The 27,953-nt window shown below is 45.5% G+C and overlaps 1 protein-coding gene across 1 annotated transcript; it reads left to right on the top strand.

Moving 5' to 3' along the window:
- The first annotated feature begins 42 nt into the window (after positions 1-42).
- Positions 43-27,535, top strand: ptprz1b (protein tyrosine phosphatase receptor type Z1b). Its single transcript, XM_068755513.1, has 31 exons — positions 43-106; positions 7,741-7,809; positions 13,742-13,921; positions 14,530-14,681; positions 14,900-14,995; positions 15,079-15,145; positions 15,487-15,644; positions 16,344-16,494; positions 18,000-18,184; positions 19,360-19,486; positions 19,559-20,093; positions 20,263-20,411; positions 21,780-21,986; positions 23,017-23,161; positions 23,235-23,326; positions 23,403-23,488; positions 23,947-23,967; positions 24,151-24,247; positions 24,336-24,418; positions 24,490-24,624; positions 24,721-24,873; positions 24,926-25,071; positions 25,145-25,280; positions 25,376-25,522; positions 25,624-25,717; positions 25,933-26,006; positions 26,076-26,204; positions 26,288-26,440; positions 26,525-26,667; positions 26,741-26,876; positions 27,392-27,535. The coding sequence occupies exons 1-31, from the start codon at positions 43-45 to the stop codon at positions 27,533-27,535; spliced, it is 4,254 nt and encodes a 1,417-aa protein (XP_068611614.1).
- The last annotated feature ends 418 nt before the right edge of the window (positions 27,536-27,953 follow it).

Genomic DNA, 27,953 nt, shown 5'->3' with positions numbered 1-27,953 from the left:
GCACCGACGCCGTCTCGAGACGTGGGTTTTGTCGCTGCGACCATGGACACGGCGGTTCCGACGCTGAACTGGTTCATCTCCCGGGTGCTGCTGTTCAACCACATCGGTAAGAAACACAAATAGATTGATTTGGTGGCTGACATATGAGACGAAGACGATCTGAACGCTGTAAAAATAAATAAATAAAAGATGGAACCGCGTCTAATTAATATCATGAAGACGCGACTGTTGAGGAGCAGCCGGTCGACAGTAAACATGAATGTTGCGTGTTGGATGAATGTTGCGTGTAGGATGAATGTTGCGTGTTGGATGAATGTTGCGTGTTGGATGAATGTTGCGTGTTGGATGAATGTTGCGTGTAGGATGAATGTTGCGTGTTGGATGAATGTTGCGTGTTGGATGAATGTTGCGTGTAGGATGAATGTTGCGTGTTGGATGAATGTTGCGTGTTGGATGAATGTTGCATTTAGGATGAATGTTGCATTTAGGATGAATGTTGTGTGTTGGATACATGTTGCATGTTGGATGAATGTTGCATTTAGGATGAATGTTGCATTTAGGATGAATGTTGCGTGTTGGATGAATGTTGCGTGTAGGATGAATGTTGCGTGTAGGATGAATGTTGCGTGTTGGATGAATGTTGCGTGTCGGATGAATGTTGCGTGTTGGATGAATGTTGCGTGTAGGATGAATGTTGCGTGTTGGATGAATGTTGCGTGTTGGATGAATGTTGCGTGTAGGATGAATGTTGCGTTTAGGATGAATGTTGCGTGTTGGATGAATGTTGCATGTTGGATGAATGTTGCGTGTTGGATGAATGTTGCGTGTTGGATGAATGTTGCGTGTAGGATGAATGTTGCGTTTAGGATGAATGTTGCGTGTTGGATGAATGTTGCGTTTCGGATGAATGTTGCGTGTTGGATGAATGTTGCGTGTCGGATGAATGTTGCGTGTAGGATGAATGTTGCGTTTAGGATGAATGTTGCGTGTAGGATGAATGTTGCGTGTTGGATGAATGTTGCGTGTTGGATGAATGTTGCGTGTAGGATGAATGTTGCATTTAGGATGAATGTTGCGTGTAGGATGAATGTTGCGTGTAGGATGAATGTTGCATTTAGGATGAATGTTGCGTGTAGGATGAATGTTGCGTGTCGGATGAATGTTGCGTGTAGGATGAATGTTGCGTGTAGGATGAATGTTGCATGTAGGATGAATGTTGCGTGTAGGATGAATGTTGCGTGTTGGATGAATGTTGCGTGTTGGATGAATGTTGCGTGTAGGATGAATGTTGCGTGTTGGATGAATGTTGCGTTTGGGATGAATGTTGCGTGTAGGATGAATGTTGCGTGTAGGATGAATGTTGCGTGTAGGATGAATGTTGCGTGTAGGATGAATGTTGCATTTAGGATGAATGTTGCGTGTAGGATGAATGTTGCGTGTAGGATGAATGTTGCGTGTAGGATGAATAAGCTATTTCCTAGTTTGTCCACCAGAGCCCCGACAAGTACAATTTCCTGGCTGTAGAATTCAAGTCGCATCCATTGTGTCTGTTTTCATTGATTCTTTCCCCATTAAATGATTGTATTTTCCATGAACGCAATACAGTCGTTTATAAATCTGGAACCCGGAGCCGGATGAGCGTTTGAAAAACGAGACAAGATTTGTCATTCAGATCACGATCACTCAGACCATTCCGTTTCAAGTCATTTCATCTGATGCGATATGTTAATGTCATTTAGAGAAATAGAGAAACGCTGTTACCTTTTGGGAAAAGACAGCATTCTACAGCAATCACTTAAAGTCACGGGCATTTCTTTTTTCCTTGTTCACTTGTTCTCTTGCTGTGCTGTGCACCAATGACATCACAGCCACTTGTGATGTCATTGGCGCTCACATTGGGTTTGTTCATCCCAGCGTTCACGCCAGTGAACACGGTCTTGAGCAAGAGATCTGGAGTCCATCATATGGTTCCCTCTCGTCCTCTGAAAGCTCAGTGGACGCCTGTTTGTGGCCTTACCCAAAGCAAGTTAAGCTCATATATTCCTCTGTGATGCAACACGTTGACATCCTGTGGACTCCTGTTGCTGAGTTTTAGTATCCTGTGATCCTCCTGCTTAGAGATTTAAACCGAATCTAGTTCAGCTCAGCATGATGTGGTAACTCTGCTGTTCTCTTCTTCTGTCAAAGCTCTTCTCTCTCTCTAGACCTCTTTCTTCTTTTCTGCTCAGCATCCCAAATATGAAGAACTGCGTCTGGCTCACAGCCAGTAGACTTCGTTTTAATTCTCTTGATGCACGCTTACATTTTTGAGATGCTTTGGAGCAATGATTTGGTCTTAGCAGAGCTGGCATGGCAGCAAATGTAAACGTTGTCTCGTCTATTTCGTATTCATTTCTGTCTCACAGATGCTGCAGGACAGCATCCCTCATTTCTGTCTCACAGATGCTGCAGGACAGCGTCCCTCATTTCTGTCTCAAACAGATGCTGCAGGACAGTGTCCCTCATTCCTGTTTCAAACAGATGCTGCAGGACAGTGTCCCTCATTCCTGTCTCAAACAGTTCTGTCATAAATGCCTCGGAAAATGAAAACTAAACGAAATTCATAGCCGGCATGCACGCAGCTGCACGTTACCATGGTAACCCGTGAGGTGACTTTTTCCTTTTAGCACACACTAAAACATTTTTGCCAATTTTCGCCGGAACGTTACCACCAAACTTTTTTCAAATGCTTATCCGGCTCCGGGTTTCAAACACAGCCTGATGAAGTTGAGCTCTGTACACCAACCAAATACAAATCTTCACTGGGGGGGGGGGGGGGGGGGGGATAAATCTCGTTATAAAAGATTTTCCAAAGCCTTCTTAACTGTCTGGCTTTTAGTGGAGGGATGATATCGTCAGGTTTCCTTTTATTGAGAGAGAGAGAGAGAGAATTATTTTCATGATAAGAAAAGATGCAATAATGTTTTTTTACAGACATTATTAAATCGTCATAATGGACCAATATGTTGTATGATTTCCGTTCTTTGCCCTGAAATAAGTCAGAAATCTGTTTAGATTTTCCGAGTGTACCAATAGAAGTGCGTTTTTCGGTTACGGCCGCCACGATGGCGACGCTAAACCCCCAGATGTTACCTTGAATAATTGACGGCCTGCTTTCTGCTGTGATGATGAATCTTCCCTCCCTCTGTCTCTCTCTATTTTTCATGTCTGGTTTCTCCATCTAAAGCGTTTACTCATAAGCTCTTATTCTTTAATCCACTTAGCTGCAGTCTGCACTTCCTGCGGCGGCGCATGGGTTCGGAAGAGTGGATCGGACACGGCGCTCAGTGAAATACTTTAACCATCAAAAAGTTCCCTGTCATAATTACAGCGATAGCAAAAATACATAATGATGGCGGCTGCCAGGACTCCCACCACTGATGCCGTTAGAGCTCAGAATACTCAGGTGATTGCTACCATAATTGATATTTGCGACACCCCTAGTAATCAATTATAAATGTGAGTATAGCGGATGATCGGTGAGCTACAAGAGGAAAGATTTACTTCACGCATTTTCAATTTGAGGAAGCAGGGGGGGAGGGGGAGAGATCAATCGGCAGAGTTGGTAAAGAGGGTCGACGGGACTAAAGGTAAAGAGGAGGTGGAGGAGAAACCCCAGAATGCTGGCGCTCTTTCTGGAGCCTCTCCAGTTGAGGTTTGTATGAAGTTACAGTTGCTAACAAAGGCCCTCAGTCCCAGTCGCTGCCCACATACAGAGGCCTCTGTTCTTTAAACGGCTTGCACCGATGACTGGGGCAACTGGGACAACTGGGGCAGCGACTGCAGACAGGGATACAATCGATCTGAGCTGTCTCATATTTGGAATGCGAGTTGCTGTCCTGGTTCGGTTGGGGCCCAGTTCTAGTAACTTCTCAATGTTCCTGCAAATGCGACACATGCAGTGTTCCTGTATTTGTAATAAAAAGGCAAACACTGCGCTGTGCAGCAAATGAGGTTCATCTTTTGGGCTCGGCTGAAACAGGGCAATGCCACTTGGGGTGGGGGTGGAGGGGGGGGCAGGAGTGTATTAGCTACAGTTTTCTTTTTTTATTGAGAGAGATTATTTTATAAAAAATCCTTAAAAATCCTCCATCTTCCTGCACCAATGGGGGTGTTGTTATCTCCGCTCTAATCTCCACCCCCTCCTGCCTCATATTCAGTCGCGTGGGGCATCATAAATAATGGTAATTTATGCAGATACTGTGTTTTAAAGGGCAGATCCTGCAGCATTGTTTTTTTTTTTTATGTCTGAATTGTTACCCCCCCCCCCCACACACACACACATCTTATTCTTGTTTTATTGATTCTTTCATTTCTGTTTTTCTTTTATTCATTTTGTATGAGTCACAAAAACAGAACTCTGCTACAGGATATAATATCATCAGATGGTGCATAATTGCAAGGCGGCATGGCAGCGTAGTGGTTGGCGCTGTCGCCTCAGGTTCTGGGTTCGGATCCCATCTGTTGTTCTCCAATAAGTAGTAATAAGCAAGTCTAGCCTGTCTAATGCCTTAAACACACAATACAATAACATATATAGACATATATATACACATCTTTATAACACCCTGTGATACCCAGCACCTTCCGTAACCTTGTGCCTCTTAATGATGACTTCTTTATACTTAATTTTAAACTGTTTCATGTTTTGACATTGTTTCCGCTCCATAATCTCAGCCCGCTGACTCAAACACTATGTTCTATCTAGACTAAAGCAAGAAGATTTAATCTAGAACATACTGTAACCTCAGGTCTTTACCATGTAATGTAATGTAAGTGTGCAGCAGATGTCGTTAACACTGCAATTGTAAATTGTATTCTGACCAGCTGTACTGCAGTACTACTAGGGTCAAGCAGTAAACTCCAAACAGCTGCCTATGCACAATAAAACAGCCTGCTTACTCTGCTCATGAGTATTTGCTCTTTGCTCTGAAGCCTTTTGAACGGACCTACCGGACTCAAGAGGCAGCGCATCGCTTTGGTAGCACAATGAGTCGGGCGAGGATGAGCTGCGAGCCACTCGCAGAAAACGAGGGAATACGTTAAAGATATAAAGAGTTCTTTATGTAATGGGGCCTCTTTGTCCTTCTTGCTTTGCTGCATTTGAGAACTGATCAGTAGGAGTAGCGTGTTTCATGCCAGATGTTCCTTTTACTCAGTTTCTATTCAAGCTTAGAGTTCAAAGAGAGACACAAAGACAGGAATCGACTGAAACTCAAAGTGAGTTTTCAAAGTAAAGCTTTTTTTTTTTTTTTACAGGGATTTCAACAGTAAAGCGGAAACAAAAATCAGTGGCTGAAAATCATTGGAAGGTTGTCTGCTTCTTTCCCATTGAGGAAGTCCATTGGTGGAGGTTTTGCTGTGACCGGTTGGTTGGTTGAAAGTTGATTAAGGCCCGCCCCCGCCAGCCCATGGCCGTCCTTCGTCACAGACGTTCTCATTACCCTCGCCGAAGGGGAGGCGAGGGTAATGCAATTGGGTCCGTTTGTTTGTCTGTCTGTTTGTCTGTCTGTCCGAGCACATAACTCAAAAACTAGTAACCCAATCGACTTGAAAATTTTACACAAGCAAGGTTCTGTCCGTGGCTCGGTCCTCCCCGAGAATGGCGTTGATCCGGATCTGGATCCAGATTCTAGAATTATTTTTACATCTGGAATTGTGCCTGTGCTGTAAACTGCCACTTTAAGAGGGAGGGACACGAATGGCATGATGGGAAAAAGAGTCCAGAAGGAGTCTTGTAGTACGTTCCGGAGCAGCAAGCTAGAGCAGGTTTGGCCCCTCTGATCCGGAAGCGCTGTTTACTGTCTTACAAGATCCAATAGTCTTTTGGAGGCGGGGTCTGCAATCTCGTTTTCTAGTTTCAATAGAATTCTTTCGTCGGCCCCTGAGAAGAGTCTTTGCTTGTGCTAAAGAACATGCGTGGATAAACGTGCATGGCTTACGTTTGCGTGTCCATAGTATCGGAATTCACACGTCATTGTGATATTGTTGCTGTTGGCGTGTGTGTGTGTGTGTGTGTGTGTACGTGTGTGTTTTCCAGACAAGTGAGGAATTGGGGGGGGTTTGACCCCGAACTCAAAGACAGAGAATAGAAGTAATGGTTTTGAAGCCGAGCAGGAAGTCAGTGTTCCACGTGCCATCGGGGGGGTTCGCCCGTTGTCATGACGCTGTGAACGGTTGTCATGGAAACTCTGCTGAGTTGAGGCTGAATGCTGATGGAGAAACATGCCATTGGGGTTCTCCAATGAAAGAGAATCATCCCACAGCCTCGCCTGTTGATAAGCGAGTGGTAACTGTTCAAAGTGTGCACGTGTGGATGAATTAAAAGTGTGCACGAATTCAAAGTGTGCACGTGTGGGCTATATATATTATATATAGCCCTGTTTACTGTCTCACAAGATCCAATAGTCTATTGGAGGCGGGGTCTGCAATCTCTGATTGTCGTTTTCTAGTCTATTTATGCGCCAGGATGGATTCGACTGATGGTCTATGAAATGAGTCCATACAAAGGGAGGGGTTGAAAGAAAGAGGTTTATGGACAATCATGGTCCTCAGAGGATTAATCCTTGGAGAACGTGTGTCTCAGCTGTCAGGAGGTTTGTCCATGATGAGTGTATTTTACACCGATTTATCCACCCTGACCTCCACAACCACGGCTTTTGCTGCGCTGCACAAACATTTCACTCGTTCATGCTTTTGGTATTGAAGCAGTTGATGAGTGAAAATTCATTTTTGTGTGGAACCTCCACAGCCTCGTGTGTCGGCCTTAAACGAAACCCCTCACGGATGCGTAACGTCAGTGAAGCAGATGCTTTTGTTCGTGTCGGGTGAAAGCACAGGCTCACCGTCCCTACGGGATCGCAGCGCAGCGCTTCGTTTAATCTACTGAGCATGTTTTTTGTTGTGTCGATGCAGCCAATGGAAGATTCCTTCATTGCAGGGACTCCAGGGTGAATCAGCGCCAGCAGTCCCGTAGTCCATCTCGCTTATCCTTACATTATCAACAGGCCGCCGCCTTTAGCAAATCCACAATTGCTACAGAAGGCTGTCGGTGCTTGTAGCTAAAAAAACAAATAAAAAATCTGGTCATCTTAAACAATTCAGTGCGATTACTTTCCTCTGCACACGTTTGCCGTTGTTCCTTCCTTTATGGGACTTTGAAAGGTAATTTTGAAAACATAAAACTTGAAAACTTCCAGACATGCTTCAATACTTGATTACAGAGTTAATGACCCGAAACTACCAAAATATGAGTGTAGAAACATGGGAAAAGTGATTTAAAAAAATATATACAGTCCCCTTAAACAGGAATATTAGCAAAAATATACTGAACAGTCACCTGGACTGAGAGGTAAAACGTCCAAGCTTCTCCGGCTGAGTTCATTCAGCACCGAGTTTCTAGAACTACAGTATTTGTTTATCTGTTTACTGCATTGGCACAATGCATCATTTTCACAGCAGTAATTCAATGCTATCTGTAGTAAATGAAATGAAATGCCTGATAATGCTTTGATGAATGATCAGGGACAGAAAGTAGAAAACAAACTGACTGCCCTTCACAATAAAAGCCTGTGTTTTTCCAGTTGATTTTCCTGAAATATTTTTTGAATGAATGAAAAGCCTGTTAACATGCAAACATCCCTGTGTTTTTAAAAATGCAAACTGTAGCTGATAACCTTTCTGTCACTCTCTCTACTGTAGTTGTGGCGGCAGAACCGCTGGCCAGAGGCCTGAGGAAGCTCCCTGAAGATATCGACTGGTCATACTCAGGTCTGTATCAGCCTGTCGCAGCTTAAGGTGAAATAGAATTGGCCCTTGTGTGTATGGCGACATCAGTCACAAATATTTTCAGTTATTTGAGGCGTTTTGTTCAAAGGAAGTGGAATATTTCAATATAAATCCAAACTTCCAGTGCTAATGCAGAATAATTGACTGTATTCATGCAGACCTGTTTCCTAGACAATTCATTAACCGTCAACCAACTGCAAAACCCAAAGACTCTATGCTTGACTTTTAAAATCACACAAACACTTCCCCAAAGTAGGCGATCCTGAATCCGCCTCCAACATACTTGTAAACGCTCAAACAAGCTGACTCAACAATCTGAAACCGAGCAAATGGATTGAAGGAATTATCTGACCTCTGACCATATGGTCGGATGACATCATCTAACTCGGCACAAAGCCCCAACTGAGCCAAGCTGTGGTCCCGCCGGGGCCAAAGAGTGGACAAAGACACCGAGTCGTGGCCCCTGAGGGAGAGATTAACTGATTAATGGCTGCAAGGGAATCAGAAGGAATGATCAGACTCAGGAGGTCAACAGATATTAACCGTATTTACCCTCCCCCATGGACATGTTGTTGTTTATTGCAAAGTGCCATGTGATGCTTTTTATTTCCCGTCTTTGTCTCCACACATCTATTTGATTGCCCCAACTGGTTCTACTTGCCCCTGACTAGATTCTAGTGTACATTAGCACCAAAAATAAACTTTATCCACTCTGTTCCAAGCCACAGGTAGAGCGTGGACACGGGGAGATTCAATGCACGTCTTGTGAACGTTTCTCCGTTGTGACGTCACAACTGTGGGGGGGGCTGCCAGACATGTTTCAATACTTGATTACAGAACTCCGAAAACGACACAGGATTGACTGGATGGTTTATTTTAGCAGTTTTTGGATTGGTAATGACCCAAAACCATGGATGGATGGATGGATTGATGGATGGATGGATTGATGGATGGAAGGATTAATGGATGGATTGATGGATGGAAGGATGGATGGAAGAATTGATGGATGCAATGACATGCTCAGACTTTCCGTTCACATTTTCTCTGCTTTTTTTTTACAGTTCAGGAACTGAACTTCTCCATTGCTTTTTGGTTGGTTACACGGCGCTAGACATGAAATCCGGTCATGAGCCGTGCTTTAATGGATTTCTGACTGGCTCACCCTCTCACAATGAGGCAAGGCAACATGAATATCAATAGATGCACATATATTTATCCTGTAGATCTTCACCATCACAGTCTAGGCACATGCACCTTTTTGACAAAGTGAAATAGGTTTCTGTGTCATGCACAAATATATTCAGAAATGATGAACAGCCAGTCTGCAGGCACCATTTCGCTATTTCTTTCACCTCCATTTTAAATATTGCTTAGTTGCTCTTGAAGGCTGTTTTCTTTCTTTCTTTCTTTCTTTCTTCCTTACTTTCTTTCTTGCTATATCCTATACTTTCCATTTGGGTTTGTTAGTTAATGAATGCTCACATTCTGTTTGTCGAGCATTGATGATGAGGAAACGTCTCGTTCTAGTTGCTTAGATTGGTAACTTTGTGATCAAAATAAAAGCAGGCAACTCTGGTTTGATGCAGGTGCTTCTAGAAATACACTTAAAAATATTTTTATTTAATTAGAGGCTTTTCTCTTCGGAGCCCCCCCATAATTTTCATCCTGTCCATCAATCACTCTGTTTTGCAATCGACCCGAACCCAAATAAAGAGCTGCGCGCAGGTTCCTCACAATGAAGAGTTTCTTTCACATGTTAATTATTTTACTTATGGCTCAGTGAACAGCACAAGGCGAGAAACGGAGCGACAAGATTCTGTGCAAACACACACACGCACACACCTACACTCACACACAGCTACACAAACGCACACACACGCACACACACGAGCGTAGCTACAGTTATTTTAAATCCAAAGAGTTAAAGACTTGCCTTCAGTTTGTTATTAATAAAGTAAACTTGCAAGTTATAAGACATCAAGTAAAAACATGTGCATGTCATAAAAGCACATAAAAAAATAGAAGGTGATAATCGAGGTAGAATTTAATTCCGCCTTTGTTAAACGGTTGGCAGTAGCTATCGATGGCAAATTAGAAAACAGAAATTAGTACGAGTAGATATGAGCTGCTCTGTCCTTAAAACATCGTATTAAATAAGAGTATAAATGCTGGCGCAGACAGATAATGAAAGCAGAAATCTTATATCCCGGCTAATTGCTCTCTTAAGTTGTTTATATATAAAAAAACTCTCCAATCTAGTCAGTCCACTTCACAGACACAGATCAGTCATCCTCTCATCCATAGGTTGGTAATACAAATGCATGCAGACATGTGACATTCATCACACAGGAACATGTCTGTGTGATGAATGTTTGATGTCATTTTGTTTAAACATGAAACGCTGTACACACACCAAACTGAGAGAAACCAGACTTCTCGTCTGCTTTCTCAGTCACCAGACTCCCACACAGGCCGGCGTCTCTTCCGCTCCAGTTGCCACTCGGCCTGCGTGGCTGCCTGTGGGAGAGATGATGCAGAGGTGTGCACGTGTCTCTGTGTATTTACATGCGTCTCCTGTCAGGCCGTGGTCTATTGAGCTGCCCTCAGACCATCCAGTGACCTCCATGATCCAGGCATGTCTTTAACACACACGGATGAGTGCATCTAAAGCTTGGGAGTGTTTCAGACTGAGCCTCTTTGAGCTCAGCAAAGTTTCATCAAGCCGGTGGAAACCGCCGCGCTAGAAATCCTCTTCTGTGTTTCTGATCTTTGACGACTGCTCACTTTTGTCGATGCGAGAAATAATGTTGCAAACATATAATAAGCTGCAAGCAGCAGTACCGGCGGCCATGTTAACAGCCGTGTTGAGAAGAGGCACTAGTGGCCAGATGAACCGAGTTAGTCTGCAGCGCCAGGCTGCCCTGTGTCCATCCAGACCCTTTTTCATATCCGCATGCTTAAATCCACAATAAGAGCATACGGGGACCCCGATTAATGCCCCGTCTGATCGCCAGATAGGCAGGGAGCTGATGGGTGTGACACTCTGTCATTAGCATTACAGGCGCACATCTCACTGGATGAGGTGTGTGTGTGTGTGTGAGTGTGTGTGTGTGTATTTGCATGGAGTCCTTTCAAAAATATTTTATTTAGTAGCTTAGATCTTGATATCCTGAGGCTTGCTCTCTCTCTGTGTGTGTGGGTGCGTGTGTGTGTGTGTGTGTGTGTACACACATGCACATTGTCATCTGAATATAGTCACAGACTATTCATTATTATATCTGCAGAGTAAAATTGATTCTTCTCAATCAAAACAGAAATCCTATTTCTGGGCTTCGACTCTGTTCTGCTGCAGATTCAGATTCTGGCTGAAGTTCAGACGAGGAGAGAGAGAATAGGAATATGGATGGTAATTATTTGTAACAAACTGCATCTTATATGTTGCTGTTTTTCCTAAATGTAATATATTTCATGAGGTCGTGGCCTTCTCTCCAACTTCAAGTGGTTTTTCCATTAGCATGGTTCATCTTGTAAATTCTTTCAGTACCACAAAATATAGATCTAAATCTTTTATGATCTATACTGAAGCCCTCCGTGCATCAGAAGTTGAACTCTTCAGCATCAGTAATGCAGATTTTAACCACCGCTGTGGCTTAAACTCAATCAGCAGCAGTTGTTTTTTTACTTTTAATAATTAATCCATATTCAGCTATTTTTGCCAACACTGATGCAAACATGAGCAGACAGTGCCCTGGGAAATCAAAGCAATGCATTATTCTATTTATTAGTCCTCCATGTTTTTCTGAATGGTGTCGTGTTTGCTTTGTCCAAAAGTACCTTCCAAGCGAGTTTAATTGGTGCAAATATAGGAAGATAAATCTTTACATGTATCTGTTAGCACAAAAACATCGACCTTCCTTTATTCTCCCCCTCCTTTCCCTTTTGAAGTTAATCCCAAAGGCCTGACCAGGAAATGATTATTTTTTGTTGATGATATTGTCTTCTTTGTTTATTCTTAAGATTAAGATATAGTCAGAGATAAAACACAATAATGCACCAATTATAATTGTTTCTATAAAGTGAAATTAACAATGATAACTTCACTGGCATTGTCAGTATACTTAATTCTGGAGCCACTCATGTGGAACTGAAAGATTTGAAGTAAAGTAATCTCCATACTTAGTCATCTTTTACTGTATGATTGACAGCATGCGTATGTGGATATAAAAGAAGACATACATGTGTAGCTTTAGGGTTTTTTATTTATTCCTTTCTCCATTCTGACGGCTACATGTTGCCATGGTTACGAAACATGATGTCAGAAACATCATTTGAGTGTGTGCACGTTTATGGCCCTTATAATTTAAGCCAGAAGTGGCTATTGATACACAGACAACCTGTCATTTCCTGAGCAGACAGATTTACAGAATACGTGTACAGGGTGATGATGAGAATGTTGAACTGCCATAGATGGTCAATATGACTGGGATGATTAAAGGAAAGCACGTTATGTCCAGCAATAGGAGAACAAACATTTGAAGAAGCAACTTTATCAATACAATTATATTCAATATTATGAGTGACTTGGCTGCACGTTGGTTCATTATGGGATTTTGAAAGTCAAACAGCAGACTGAATGAGACTCCGGCTGCATCCAAAATCATCTTTGTGTATTTAAAAATGAATTGGACTAGTTATCGAACTGGCGTCGTCACGTTTTCACTGAAAGCAGGCTTAACATGAATGACATGTAATCGAAATTGAACAAAGGTGTCTGCTTTCTCTCTCATACAAACAAGCAAGGGTCGTAAAACCAGTGCCTGTTACGCAACGTGCGACCGGTGACCGTTGAGACATCTGCTCCAACCTCATTGGCCGACTTCCACATGCATGTGAAACCGGCTTCACTGAGACACGTGCGTATTCAGATGTGTTTGTCAGCATGATGAAAGCAGACGGGGACTCGCAGACATGCCTGACTGAGCCTGGAGGGAATGGCGGATGAATACACACACGCAGCAAATTAGCACGGCGACTTACACAGAGAAGAGCAGGCCACGCCCGCTCACACACATCTACAGGCGTTCAGGTAGCTTCATATTGGTGTTCATAATTCATGGGAACAGCCTTGTTAAAACACAGAACAGCCACCACCACATCAAAAACAGAATTCATGTGGAGCACCCCCCCCCCCCCCCCCCCCCTTCCACACACACACACACACACACACACACACACACAGAATGAAAACGCACTTATGCATTAATAACTAGAAAGACAATCAGAGATTGCAGACCCTCGCCTCCAATAGACTATTGGATCTTGTGAGACAGTAAACAGGGCTTCCGGATCAGAGGGGCCAAACCTGCTCTAGCTTGCTGCTCCGGAACGTACTACAAGACACCTTCTGGACTCTTTTTCCCATCATGCCATTCGTGTCCCTCCCTCTTAAAGTGGCAGTTTACAGCAGAGGCACAATTCCAGATGTAAAAATAATTCTAGAATCTGGATCCAGATCTGGATCAACGCCATTCTCGGGGAGGACCGAGCCACGGACAGAACCTTGCTTGTGTAAAAATTTCAAGTCGATTGGGTTCCTAGTTTTTGAGTTATGCGCACGGACAGACAGACAAACAAATAAACAAACGGACCCAATTGCAATACCCTCGCCTCCCCTTCGGCGAGGGTAATGAACCCACAAACACACCCGTGTATACACAATAAGTGTAACCTCAGGCTAACCAGTAATGATGTACCTGCAATCCAGTTTTTTTCCCCCTCATTAGAGGTGTGTTCTGACAGCCCCCCCCCCCCCCCCCCCCCGCGATGCGCTGGTGACACGTCCGGGGTGTACCCTGCCCTCTCGCCTGTAATCAGCTCCAACATGCGACTGTCAAACTCTTTGTCTCACACACAGGCATGCTGAACCAAGGCAACTGGGCCGAGAGGTTCCCGTCCTGCAACAGTGCCAGGCAGTCTCCGGTGGACATCGACGAGACGTTTACCCAAGTCCGACTGCAGTACCAGAATTTGCAACTTGAAAACTGGGACAAACTGACAGCGGAGTCCAGCACCATCCACAACGATGGGAAGACTGGTATGCTCGGTCCCGTTTGGTGACATCGACTGCACAGCCTGTAAATAAAAATAAATTGGTCAAAACCGTTGTGCGACCACAACTGGTCTCTAAACGCGTCGTTGATGTTGTGGCGGCAGGATTCGACCTTCACCGTTTTAGAATAATTAACGTCTGAAAACTGCCTGCCCGAAACCATTTGATGGTTGCCCATAAATATTTTAATTTTTTTCCCCTCCCCGTCTTCAGTTGCCATTGAACCCCATGTTATGACAAAATCGAATCATTTACGTTGTTTTGACATTTTCAAGAGAGTTTTCTTGTATTTCGTTTTGATTTCGTGTCCAAACGTCTTGATGAAGTCGTTCGAACGACTCACTATCTGCGTTCGTGAGAAGTTAGGCTAAATGCTAAAAGCATGACCTGTTCCCATAATGAGACGGGGTATCAGCTTGCGCATGCGCACAACGAGCATTTTGCAGCCGCCAGCTACATGGTGCCACCGTGCGACACACTATCACAGCCTCCTCTCCTGTTACCATCTTTGCTGTTGTTGAAAGTTTTGCACCACAATTGAGTCAAAAATGTTAAATTAATGTTACATATGAAGGTTCATTTGTGTGTTTTAGTGGCCATCAATGTGGAAGGGGAGTTCTTTGTAAGTGGAGGAGGCCTGAGCTCCAGGTTCCGCGTGGCGAGAGCCTCCTTCCACTGGGGTCGCTGCAACGCCACATCCGAAGGGTCTGAGCACAGCCTGAATGGGATGAAATATCCTCTCGAGGTACAAAGATTCTCAAATTCTGGTTGGCAATTTCATAGTAAAAGTACGTGTTTCACACGTATTTGGAATAATCTGTTCTCTTGCGGAGATCCTGAGAACGTGATGATGGCAAGGCGACTGAAGTCTCGACATTTGGATTCAGCCAGAGCATCAACACGTTTATTGCTCATTGATTTTGAACAGCCCGGCTACCTCACCTCTTTCCTGCACTCTTTCAGATGCAAATCTATTGTTATGATCCAGATGACTTCCAAAGTCTGGATGATGCTATCCGGGAGGGAGGGAGGGTTGCAGCCTTGTCTGTACTATTTGAAGTAGGTTAACCCGTTTGTGTCCCAATAAACTGCAATAATGTCAAGAGATAAACCTAAAATTGGATTTATGACGTTTTGCACAGATCAGCCTGGAAGACAACAAGAACTTCGGGCCCGTCGTAGAAGCCATCAACACTGTCAGCAGGTTTGGTAGGTCATATGAATGGATGTGAGTCCACAAAAACGTCTACTTATTGACACTGAACTGGGCCGTGTAGTCCATTATATTGGTGTTAAAACCTGCTATACTAGACAAAAGTACACGGTAAGTCTGTAGGTTCTCAGAACTCAAGAAGCCTCTTGGATGAGAGGTGAAACGTCTTTGATCCAACATGAGCAAGTCCGGTTTTGCTCATTGTAAAGTTATAAAAGCTTGTTAAAAAGCTTCAACATAGACTTAACATTTAAAAAATTCCTTGTCCCGCAGCTTTTGACACAACATTTGTAACTTTCTGTGATGTTTTAATATTGACGGGCTGCTTTCTTACCAGGTAAGAGCCGGTCAATGGACGCCTTTGCATTGCAGTCCTTGCTGCCAAATAACACAGATAAATATTACATCTACAACGGGTCACTGACGGCACCGCCCTGCTCTGAGACAGTGGAATGGATCATCTTTAAACACACCGTGGCCGTATCAGAAACACAGGTCAGCAGGTCTTCAACCATGTAGAAAAGATATTTGTGTTCAGTCACTCTTTTAAACTGATTGAACATTAAAACTTGCTTAAATCTTGTATTTTTTTTTGGTATGGAAAATAACAACTTATTTTTAAATCAAGCAATTCCAACCAAAAACGAAGACCCGTTTCAACATATTCTGTAATTTGGTGAATTCTACAATATAAATGTGATTTTTTTTTTTTCCTGAAAAACCTGATGTACACAATCAGACATGCGTCTGCATTTTCCATACGCAAAAAATCCAGATTTTGCAAAACAATTGTCCAATTAAAGCACAAATATAAAAACATATGTACATTTTTGTCCTGTGATGAACTGGCAGCTTGTACCCCGCCTCTCGCCTGTTGACTGCTGGGATAGGCTCCAGCACGACCCGGTAACGGACAAAGCGGTTCGGAAGATGAATGAATGAATGTTATATATATATATATATATTAATACATTTGTTCGAAGGTTCCATGACGTCCTTATTTTCCAAAAGTCACATTTTTCTGACAATTACTTGACGGACTTAACTTAACATCTAAGTTTGGATTAAATCACCTAATTATATATCTGAATAATGGAATGTGTTTATTCTATGTGCATGCGGATTTTGTGTGTGTGCTCGCATTTCACTTGCTGCTTTCTTCCTGTGCGTCCGCCTGTCTCTCCGTGAACCCAGTTGGACGTGTTCTGCGAGGTGATGACGATGGAACAGGCTGGATATGTGATGCTGACGGATTATCTTCAGAACAACTTCAGGGCGCAGCAGCAGCAGTTCATGGGTCAGGTGTTTGCCTCGTACACCGGCGTGGAGGACGTGCACGCACCCAGTATGTCACCAAACACTGACATAAACTGTTGTTTTTCATTGCTTCATATTCAGGTGTATTTCTGTGTTATTACCTGTTTTTAAACACTTAAAAACATAGTTTATTATAGCGCTTCCTCGACGCAAAGTAACGACTTCATAATACTTAATGTAATGTAGGTTTTATGCGTGCAGGAAATCCCTTTTTCCTCTTCCATCATGGCCAATACACAAGCTAACGTAACAGGATCATCATCAGGTTTCACTTGTAGGGCAAAACACAAACTATTTGATCATAGGGATATGTTAATAGACATGAAGATGCAGCAACATCTAAATTATGTGTAAAAAACAACATGATTTAATAGAAAACAACGTTTTATATGACAGTTTTCTTTAATAAAGAGGAAAAGGTTAGCCAATATCTAAAACCTAGTTGCCCTCCTAAACTAAATATCTAGTGCCACCTTTACTTGAACTGCAACCAAACACATCTTTTAACGGGAGTCCGTCTTTGGCATCGCTGTGGTGGAAATTTGGCACTTTTTTCTTTAATGCCGTCCCATTTGAGGGGTGGTGAGCATAAAATGTTCCTTTCAGGTCCTGCCAGAGCATCTCAATGAGGTTCAGGTCCAAACTTTGACCCAAAAACCAGAATATTAACAAGTCTGAACTTCTGAGCCTTTCAGAGCTGGACCTACTTTTGGGACCTTTGCCTTGCTGATTTTCAGTCATCCTGGCGTTTTCTCCATTTGTGGATCTCACTGTGAATCCAGAGCCAAATGAAAAAATGATAATGACCCAAAACTACCAAAGAAACATGTGAACGTGACCCCCCCCCCCCCCCCCCCCCCATAATATGTCCTCTTTAATATAACATTTTATTTGACGAATTTGTGTTAAAAATAGAGCACACGAAACAGAAGAAAGTCCAAGGTTGAATTCACCAACACTTACTTACGCTGGACTGAACCGGTGGAGATCTCAGCAGCTCTTTTTATTGGCTAAATATTTTTTTTAATCTGATTTATACCAGACTTAGCCAGCAGAGAACACAACAGTCATGCAAGGCTCAGGATCATCCAATGATATAATTTACTAGCTTCAATAGCTTCATGAATTTGACCCTAAAATGAATTCATTTGTTATTTTTTTGACTTGCCAGGGAGTTCAGCTTTGTAATACAGTGCCCTTCATCGTCTCAGCTCAGGATGTTTATTTTGCGGCTCTCTTTGAAATTTAAATAAAGTATTTAGAAATTCAGAAAACAACAAAGCCACAGTGCCATACACACCCTCACACACTCCTATTCACACATCCCAGCCGTTGCCAAGCTCATTTCCTGAGCCGGAGTCTTTATAATTGATTTTGGTGTCGTCCATTTCACCGCGCTGATTAACAGGAAGTTACAACATGTGAGACGTTGCACGGTGCTCTTCACATTGAGACACAGTTATATCATGTCTCTTTTCTTTTGGTTTAGTGTTATCCACACAACAACTTTTTCTCTCTTTCTACGTGATGCAGCCTGCGGCTCAGAACCACAGAATGTACTGGCTGATGCGCAGAACGACACCACCGTTGTGGTGACGTGGGAGCGACCCCGCGTGGTTTATGACTCGCCCATCGACTGGTACGCGGTCACCTACCAGAGACTTCAGGGCCAAGACCTGAGCAAACAGGAGTACAGGACTGATGGAGACCAGGATGTGGTAAGAAAGAGTCTCTTCACATCTCTGCACAAGGCGGGGAGGGGGGGAGGGGGGGAATCCCACCCCCCACATGTACAGTAGTCCCTCATTTTCCGCGGGGGTTACGCTCTAAAAATAACCTGCAATAAGTGAAATCCGCAATGTAGTCATCTTTATTTTTTTTCAATTATTATACATGTACATAAATGTTTTAAGGCTGTAAAACCCCTCACCACACACTTTATACACTTTTAACAGTCAAGCATTAATCTAAATAGATTGTTTCAGTATTATAGAATGAAACCAAAGATCAGAACCTGTTTTCAGAACTAAACATTTGTTAGAGAAATAAAAATATACAGTACGTACAGTAAACGTTTTCCTGTTAATAATGTTAAGGCGTGCAGGTCGAGGAAAGAGCAGCTTGGAGTGCAGAAGAACAAATATTCTACTCGTGCTGTCTTTAGCCTCTCATGCTGCTTTATTGGATAGCTTAGCACAGCGGAACGGCAGCGGCTACATGTATCAACAGGAAGAAACAAAACCCAAAAGGGACGTGACATTTATGCTCCTACAAAATAAAAGCCTCTTTTTACACAGAGAATAAGAGCGCTATAAAACAAACGCTTAACAAATAAACATGATAGCTTTTAGAAATAACAAATTTAATTTTAATAATCAACCTACGAGGTTGAACACATGAGAAGTTATTAATAGCGACTCGCGCCTATTTCAGAGTTCCTCCGACCGTGCCGTTTCAAGGCGCGTTCAAGTGCAAAACACATCTGAAAAATTGCATTAAAAACGCCGCGAAGCAGCGAAGTCGCAGAAGATAAACCGCATTATATCGAGGGACTACTGTACACTCACCTTTAACAGCATGTAGGTTCATCCAGTCATTATCGACATCCACGCAATTACAGTACCGTATTTTCCATACGATGCGTTGCTCCGAAGTATAAGTCGCAGTCGTCAATTTATGCGCCATAAAGGAGAAAAAGTTACCTGTATTCAGCAGCATGTAGCATACACAACAATCGGAAATGAAACACATTAACATACCGGACACCGAGTCAGCTTGTTGTGCATGCTACACGTAGCCTTAAGAGGTCACTTGAGCTTCTCTGAAGGGGTCGTTTGTCGGGGATCAAACATTAAAAAAATGGAGCCACTCAATGCAACCTGTAATTCCACAGGGCGCCATCATCCACAGCCTGCTGGCCAACAGCAGCTACGTGGTTCAGGTGGTCGCCGTCTGCACCAGTGGACTCAGAGGCCGATGGAGTGACCAGATTATAGTTGACATGCCGTTAGAAGACCCGGGTACGCGCACACACGCTCAGAGGTCTACAAATGAGCAGCTGCAACCGTTAATAGTCTGTCTTTCCTCTGCAGAAAGTGATTCAGATCCCGATTCATCCACAGCCAGAGGGGAGCCGGCAGAGACCCAGAATCCGGTGCACGTGTCACCGCAGGACCGGAGCCCTGTGGAGGAGGTCCCAGTGGAGCAGACCCGAGTTTACCAGAACCAGCCTCCTCATGATGAGAACCAGTCAGGAAATCATAGTCAAGCAAATCCCGGCACCCCGATTCAGGCCAGCCCCCGTTTGCCCCCGAAGATGCCCTCTGAGGCTGCTGTTCTACAGAAAACGCGACTCAACCAGAAGGTGAAGAAGAACAGACCCAAACCTGATGGCATGGATCAGAACTGGATCACAGAGGATCGGAGCATCGCGACACAACGGCCGCTCACTAAAGCAGGCCTGGATGGCAACGGTGCAATATGGCTGACGGAGGCAACAGAGCAGCCGGGCTTCCTGTTTCCTGCTGCACGGACGACCTCTCTGCCCACGACACGTCGACAGAGCTCCGAAGAGGCCTCCGTGTCAGTGACGCCACATCAGGTAGTTTCCCCAAACGCGTTGCATCCGTCTCCCTCTGTCCTGAACGTCATTCAACGTGGGGCCTTCTGTTCCGGCTAAGAGCTGCACACAAGTTTGAAATGCAGCGTTGCCCGTTCAGTCATTTATCCTGTGTTCCGGTCGTCGCCTCATCTAAGAAAGTTGCTGTTTTTGTGCACGCCTCTGTTTTCAGTCCAGTGATCATGATGAATCCGAAGTCGGTGAAAGTAGCCCCCCCCAGTCAGAAGCCGACAGCCCTCCTGCGGAGGACGTTCGAGTCGCAGATGTCTTCTATGAAGACTCGGTCAGCATCTCTCCACCAGAAGCCGCTACCTCTGTGTTGCCAGGTCAGATTTTATTTCTTTTATCGGCAATCTACAGAAAACTACTCGAAACAAATCCTCCGCTGCAGAGTCAGGGAGGAACACTGGCGTGTTTACGGCTACATTTTAAATGGAATGTTTGCCCAACTTTTTTTTTTTATTATTATAATTTTTTGGGGAAAATAAAGTCTTAATTGAACCTCCAGACAAATTTGTAGAAAAAAAAAATCAACATATATTTTTATACAAGTGCTCTAATTTATTTAACTTTTGCTAAATACGTTTTTTTTTCATGGAATATGCGGATGCATGTGTTGGCTTGTATCCATCAGCTTTTTCTGGGGGATCTCAAACTTCTGAAGTAGAAGTCTCAAAATTCTGAAAGGCCACGTGTATCAAATATGATGCGTTTGGCTTTAAAGGGTTAAATGTGTTAAAATTGCTTTAAAAGAATGACGTGAACAATTATTGTTGCATAAGCGACAAACATTGGAATGAATAACATCTGCAAAGCAGCAGTTAGTGTTAATTTCTCCATTATTATACAGTGTATTGTCATTATTTTAAGTCATGTACATGAAGATTTTACAATCGTTGCTTGACTTTATCATATTTTGATGATTCAACACCATAAATCTGAAGTGTGAACATATTTCAGATCCAGTTGGGAACTCCATTGCTGACTCTGATCGTAATGTTCTCCCTGCCTCCACGCCGGCAATGTGTGCAAAGTATAAACGTCTCAGAATCCGTCCTATTGGACGAGCATGCCGATACACTTTACTCCTTTTTGAATCTTTAGTTAAAAATACAATATTTTGGATCTGATTAATATTTTTGATCAGTCCTGTGGATTGATTCAGGCTAGTTTAGGCTTGTGGAGTAATCTCATTGTTCATTTCATGTGACTTTGAAATGTTACTGCTGTCGCCTCACGGCGGGAAGGTTTGATTCCTTTCTGCGCGGAGGTTTTTATGTTCTCCCCGTGTCCTTGGGGGTTCTCCGGCGTCTCACCCGCCTCTCGCCTGTAGCCAACTGGGACGGGATCCAGAATAGCCCGTGATACGTGTCGGATAAGAGGCTGAAGACTATGGAGAGAATTTATTTTCTTTTTATGCAATCAACCAAAAAATGCATTTGCAACCAAAGAAAAGATTTGCAACCAAAAACAATGATGTTGATAGATAATAATAATAGCCTTGTTTTCAAATATTTTTTAAAATTGCAAATACATTACTTTTGGTTGCAAATCGTTTCTTTGGTTGAAAATCCGTTTTTTGGTTGTTGCATAAAAAGAAACAAATTTCTCTTCATAGAAGACGAGACCATTTCATCTTCAAGATGAATGATATGATCGTTATGCACATTCTGTCTCCTTGCTGTCCTCTGAAGGTAACGATCCTGTGAAGAACGCTCTCCCAGAAAGTTTCATCTCGGTTCCCTCCTCACCCTCCTCACCCTCCTCACCCTCCTCATCCTCCTGGGTCACAGCGAGGACGGCAGCTGCTCGCAACACGACGGCCGGGTCAGTTTACAAATCCTTCACCCCTTCGCCTCTGCTCAGGATGCTGATGCACACGACCCAGCCCACGTTTACCGGTGAGAGGAAACAAACATTATCAAACCTTTCCAAAGACATTTGCTTGTCTTTACATTTCCAATATGAAGCCTGGTATCCATCATTCTTTTGTTTCATGGTGCTTGGTTTGTTCTCTATAATCTTGCATTGACTCAAACGCTGTGATTAGCGTCTGATTGGGACTATCATTCTGGCTCAGTGGTGCCCTCTAGTGGTTATTCTTGTAACCTTTTTTCCTCCGAGCAGACACAGCAGCTGTTCCAGCCGAACAATGTTGGGAAGGCATTTTGCTCAGCGACAGTTCATTTATGTGAAGTCTAAATAGGACGCTGCATTCAGTCGTATCCGGGAGATTCCAGCCTTTTGATTTTATTTCTTCTATTCCATCTGGAATAAGGAATATCTTTCAGTGCTTTTAGAAGACTGACGAGTCGTCCATTGGTCAGGACATTTTAGTAGATTGATCTGCAAATCCTGCCACGTCTGTCCCGAGAGGACACACGAAGATTCATTCGTGTGTCCGTCTTAATGAACAAACCGGCAGTTTCCATACTTGTCTTTCTGTCTTATTTAAAGCACCCTCATCCTTTCTGCTGCCGTTGGGCCTGAGAATCCGGCGTCCGAGCACCATCCAAAGAAAGTCTAAATGCTTCTCACAATCAAAGTAGTGCATGAACTCTGGAAGGCTTTGTGTCCCATCACTCACGGACACCGAGGCCACGGTCGACGGATCATTCCATGCTTCATCTCCATCGTCATCATCGTCTGTTCTTGTGTGCTTCTCCCAGCCAGCCCAAACATCGAGTCAAACAAAGTGGTGTGTAAAAGGTTCAAACGCCGTCAGAGGAGCAGTGATAAGTTGGACACTCGTTTTTATAGTTTAATGCGTCGGAACAACGTCGTCTATTCCTGGAATCAACCGCTGAGGAAGCTGTGTCCCTGTCAGACACGCCTAGCAGCTCCTCCGGAGCCTCGGCCCTCGGTGACCCGGGAGCCCCTGAAGGTCGTCTCGTGGTGATCTCTGCTTTGTGACCCTCCTTTAACTCCCAGAGGGCAGCAACAGCAGCCACGAGTCTCGGGTCGGGATGGTCGGCGCCGTTGAGGACGACCAGAGGACAGTGATCCCGCTGGCTGTTGTCTCCACCCTCACCGTCCTCTGCCTGCTTGTCCTGGTGGGCATTCTCGTCTACTGGAGGTACAAGCTGAACCTGCACCCTCGATCAATGGCGGCTGCTCATTTCACGCCGATTCTCGTCCGTTCGCGTCAGGAACTGTTTCCAGGCGGCCATTTTTTACCCAGACGACAGCACGTCCCCTAAGGGCATGTCTGCCCCATTGACGCCCACGCTGCTGGCCACAGGTGAGGCGCTTCGTCGCACGGCCGCCGTCGGATCGAACGCCACCGGCTGAGTGCGACGCCCGCTCTTTGTTTGCAGACGGTCATGAGCCGCTGACGCTGAAGCAGTTTGTGAAGCACGTCCTGGAGCTGCACGCCACCAGCAGCTTCTGCAAGGAGTTCGCGGTGAGTGCAGCTTTCATAATCGAACCGATTGTAAGGGGGTGGGGGGGGGGGGGCATGTCCTCCAATCATAGCCCCTTAATGCTTTCCATTATCTGTATTAACATCACATTCTAAAGGAACGACACCGTGCAGTGTTCTCCTGCAACACATGCACCAATACGGGGGAGGGGTAACCCCCCCCCCCCCCCCCGCGGATCTAACCGGGCTTCAGTTGCAATCACGAGAAGCTGAAGATGGGACTTTATATTTGATCGGTATATGATGGCAGACGTTGGTATCGATGGACGCTTGTTGCCTTTAAGCGAGACGAGACGTCGCTGTGTGTATCTGAACCCCATATTCCTGTACCTGCACTGACTCCCCGTATGTCTGTCATCTTGTGACCCCCCCCCCCCCCCCCCCAACTCTCCTTTCACCACCATCGTCGTGCTTTCTGCATCCTCACCACCCTCCATTAGATTGTCAAAGAATCCTATGAGGTAAGACACCTGCAGTTTCACCCCCGTCCTGCAGCCGTCCGCAGACCGGATGAGTTGCGCCGCGTCTCGTAACGGAGGGAACGTTCTGAGGCTGGGGGGGGGGGGGTTCTGTGCTAAGCAGCACGTCCGCCTTCCTCTGGGCGAGCGGTCTAAATGCCGCTCATGTCTTCCGTGACTTTTCAGGAGGTGCAGACGTGCACGGCAGACCTGGGCATCGCCGCCGACAGCTCCAATCACCCCGATAACAAAAGCAAGAACCGCTACATCAACATCCTGGCATGTGCGTCCCCCGCCGACCTCCGCCGACCTCCGCATCCACCGGCAAAAAGCCGGCGGCGTCGACACTGACCAAGCTTTTCCTCTCCTAGACGATCACAGCAGAGTGAAACTCGCCGCCAGTCTGGGAAGCGACGGGCCGTGTGGCGATTACATCAACGCCAACTACGTGGACGTGAGTTTCGCCTTGAGCGAAGCAGACCGAAACGTTCGTGACCCTCAGAGCGTTTCCTCCTTCTTCTGCAGGGCTATGAGCGGACCAGGGCCTACATCGCCGCCCAGGGGCCTCTCGTGGCGAGCAGGGAAGATTTCTGGAGGATGATCTGGCAGCAGAACGTCGGCGTCGTCGTCATGATAACCAACCTGAAGGAGAAAGGACGGGTAGGAGGTCGCCAGCAGGCTAACACGCCTCCGTCACATCGGCTGTCTCCCGTTGGACCGTGTGATCGTTCCTCTTGTGTAACGTAACGCTTTCAGACGAAGTGCGAGCGCTACTGGCCGGAGGAGAGCCAGGAAGCGTACGGCCCGTTTCAGGTGACGGTGAAGAGCAGCAGGACGCTCGCTTACTACACGCTGCGGACGCTGGCGGTCAGAGAGGCCTCGGATCAGGTGCGCGGACGCCGGGGCGCTGTTGGCACGGCCGGCGGCAAACACACGATCAACCGCCTTTCTGATTCTCCAGGCTTCTGAACACACAGTCCTCCACTTCCACTACACCCAGTGGCCAGACATGGGCGTCCCAGAATACACTCTGCCTGTCCTCTCCTTCATCAGGGCGTCCTCCCGCGTGCGGACACAGGAGATGGGGCCTGTGCTGGTGCACTGCAGGTGTGTGTGTCGCTCCTTCAGAACGCACGTGTGTGTGTGTGTGTGTGTGTGACACATCTGACGTGCGTCACAGTGCCGGCGTGGGACGGACAGGAGCCTACATAGTGATAGACAGTATGCTGCAGCAGATCCAGGATCAGGGTGCGGTGAACGTTCTGGGTTTCCTAAAGCATGTCCGAACGCAGAGGAACTTCCTGGTTCAGACGGAGGTAAGGAAAGACACACACACACGCACGCACACACACGCACACACACACACACACACACTGATAGTAGCCAACTCTCCCCCGTGTGCCACATGCAGGAGCAGTATGTCTTCATCCACGATGCCCTGGTGGAGGCCATCTTGAGCCGAGACACCTCCGTGACCTCCGACCTCCTCCACACGTACGTGTCTGACCTGCTGACCCCCGGGGCGTCAGGCAGGACACGTATGGACAAGCAATTCAAGGTCATTCATGCTTGTAGATCTGTGTGTTTTTTTTTTTGTCCTCCATGTCCTCGCCAAGCCAAGTGCACGAACAAAATGTGTCTCGTGTGACCCCCCAACAGCTGATCAGCCAGCGGCAGGCGAAGCACGCCGACTACAGCACGGCCCTGAGAGACGGCAACGCTGAGCGGAACCGAGCCCGAGCTCTGATGCCCGGTAAGAAGGGGCGTCCAGGAGGAGCGTCCAGAAGGGGCGTTCAGAAGGGGCGTCCAGAAGGAGCGTCCAGAAGGGGCGTCCAGAAGGGGCGTCCAGGAGGGGCGTCCAGAAGGGGCGTCCAGGAGGGGCGTCCTTACTATTGGCGAGCTCACTAATGAGGTGAAGACTGACCAGAGGCTCCTGAATCATTTGTTCACGTTTGTGTTCTCCCACAGTGGAGCGATCAAGAGTGTGTCTGACGATCTCGGGAACAAACCCCACAGGGTACATCAATGCGTCCTACGTCATGGTGAGAGAGGACAGTTCACGGTGGCGTCGAGTCTGAGACGCCCGTTTAATGCACGCCGTGTTTCCACAGGGGCGTCGCCGCAGCAAGGAGTTCATCGTGGGTCAGACTCCCCTGCGCGGCACCGTGGCCGACTTCTGGAGGATGATCTGGGAGCAGCACGCACGCACCGTCGTGTGTCTGCCAGACACACGCTGTCAGGTGAAGCACACGCACACACACACACACACACACACACATGCGCTGTATTTACTAAACACAACATGTTTGTCTGCTGATGTCAGAGTGGAGAGGGGCGGCCTTGTGTCTACTGGCCCACTCGAGACCAGCCAATGAGCTTTGAGGATTTCACTGTGTCCCACTCTGGGGAGGAGCATGTCGGTTTATCCAACGACGAGAGGCTCTTGGTGCAGAACTTCATCCTGGCGTCTCCTCAGGTAACACGCAAAAACAAAGAAAGGGTCCTTCCAAAAGTGTTTTTAATTATCGCACTTTCTATATTTCCTTACCCCCCCATCTAGACCGATTGCGTGCTGGAGGTGCAGCAGTATAGCGCCACCTGCTGGCCTAACCCAGACAGCCCCACTGGGAGCAGTTTTGATCTGGTGAATACAGTCAGAGAGCACAGCAGGCATTCAGACACGCCTACCGTCATACATGATCCGTGAGTAGCAAACAGACAGGCTGGCTCCGTGTCTTTGTTCAGGTTCAACCTTTCTGTGTGTCCTCGCGTTCAGGCTGGGAGGGGCTTCCTCTGGACTGTTCTGTGCCCTTACCACCCTGTCCAATCAGCTTGAAGAGGAGGGAGCAGTGGACGTCTACCAGGTGGCACGGATGACCAACCTCATGAGGCCTGGGGCTTTTAATGATATAGTAAGTCAGAACACACCAAAGCAAACGCTCTTGTCGTTCTGCTTTCTCTGAAGAAGATGTGATGAATAAGTGTACGCTAGATGGGAGGAAAAAGAATCTGCAGGCTCGTCCAGGCGGCCTGCAGACGGCTCGATACCGCTTTCAGCTTGGAATCTACAGGGAAGGTTTCAGCGTAAAGTAACACGTTATCTCCATCAGGGCAATTTGAGTGTTTTTTTTTTTATGTTAAAATTTCATATTTTTTCCTGACCTCATTCTGGATCAGCTCTAGAAGTCATTTTGCATGATAGTTCATGTCGGAACCATTTATGACTGTGATTTTTAGTGAGTGAATTGAATGCATATTTTGCAAGATAGGATTTTTTTTTAAGTAAATGGGGAAAATCCAGATTTTTATTTGGATTTTTATTCGTTTATTTGTAATCCTGCTAACAAACACACTCAAAAACACAACCTCCTTGGTGGAGGTAAATATAGCTGTGTCTGTTGTCGTTGCCCCCCCCCCCCCCTCGCAGGAACAATACCAGTATCTCTACCGGGCTGTGCTCAGTGTGGTGAGCAGCCAGGAGGACCAGAAAGCCCTGCAGTGTCCAGAGACAAATGGATCGGTACCACTGGGACAGACGACCATCGCTGAGAGCCTGGAGTCCCTCATGTAGACCCGGGCATGCACACGTTAGCACGCCGTTCAGCCCGGCAGGGTTCTCTCTGCCCAGATGTTTCCGCACTGAGCGTGTTATCGCTTTTATTTTCAGTGTGTTAAACAATCAAAATAAATGTTAGTCCTGTGAAACATTAAGCAGTCCAGTCCTGAAAATACTGACTTTAAAATTCAATTCAGGCATTTTAGTGGGAAGTCCTTTTTTTTTGTGTGTGTGTGTGTGTGTGTCTCAGCACCACATTTAAGATCCGTCACAGGCATACCAAGCTAGCAGATAAAAGACTCAAAGGTCACCATCTAGTCTTATTGTTTTGTCATCTATATATTATTAAAAAGTCCCAGAGGCGATAGGCAGAAGTGGCAGCCGTGCCCAAAACCTGGCTTCATTTAAAAACATCATCAATATGAAAACGATC

Source organism: Brachionichthys hirsutus, chromosome 22 (assembly GCF_040956055.1).
Source record: "Brachionichthys hirsutus isolate HB-005 chromosome 22, CSIRO-AGI_Bhir_v1, whole genome shotgun sequence".
Taxonomy (NCBI): Eukaryota; Metazoa; Chordata; class Actinopteri; order Lophiiformes; family Brachionichthyidae; genus Brachionichthys; species Brachionichthys hirsutus.
The sequence above is the reverse complement of the archived record's forward strand: the minus strand, read 5'-3'. Positions and strand labels throughout refer to the sequence as shown.

Excerpts from the sequence above, each read along its gene's own strand:
- ptprz1b (XM_068755513.1), top strand. The coding sequence starts at position 43 with ATGGACACGGCGGTTCCGACGCTGAACTGGTTCATCTCCCGGGTGCTG. Across the intron at positions 20,094-20,262 it reads TCCCCAAACGCGTTGCATCC|TGATCATGATGAATCCGAAG; the intron begins GTCTCCCTCTGT and ends TTTTCAGTCCAG. Across the intron at positions 21,987-23,016 it reads GACCCAGCCCACGTTTACCG|AGGGCAGCAACAGCAGCCAC; the intron begins GTGAGAGGAAAC and ends TTTAACTCCCAG.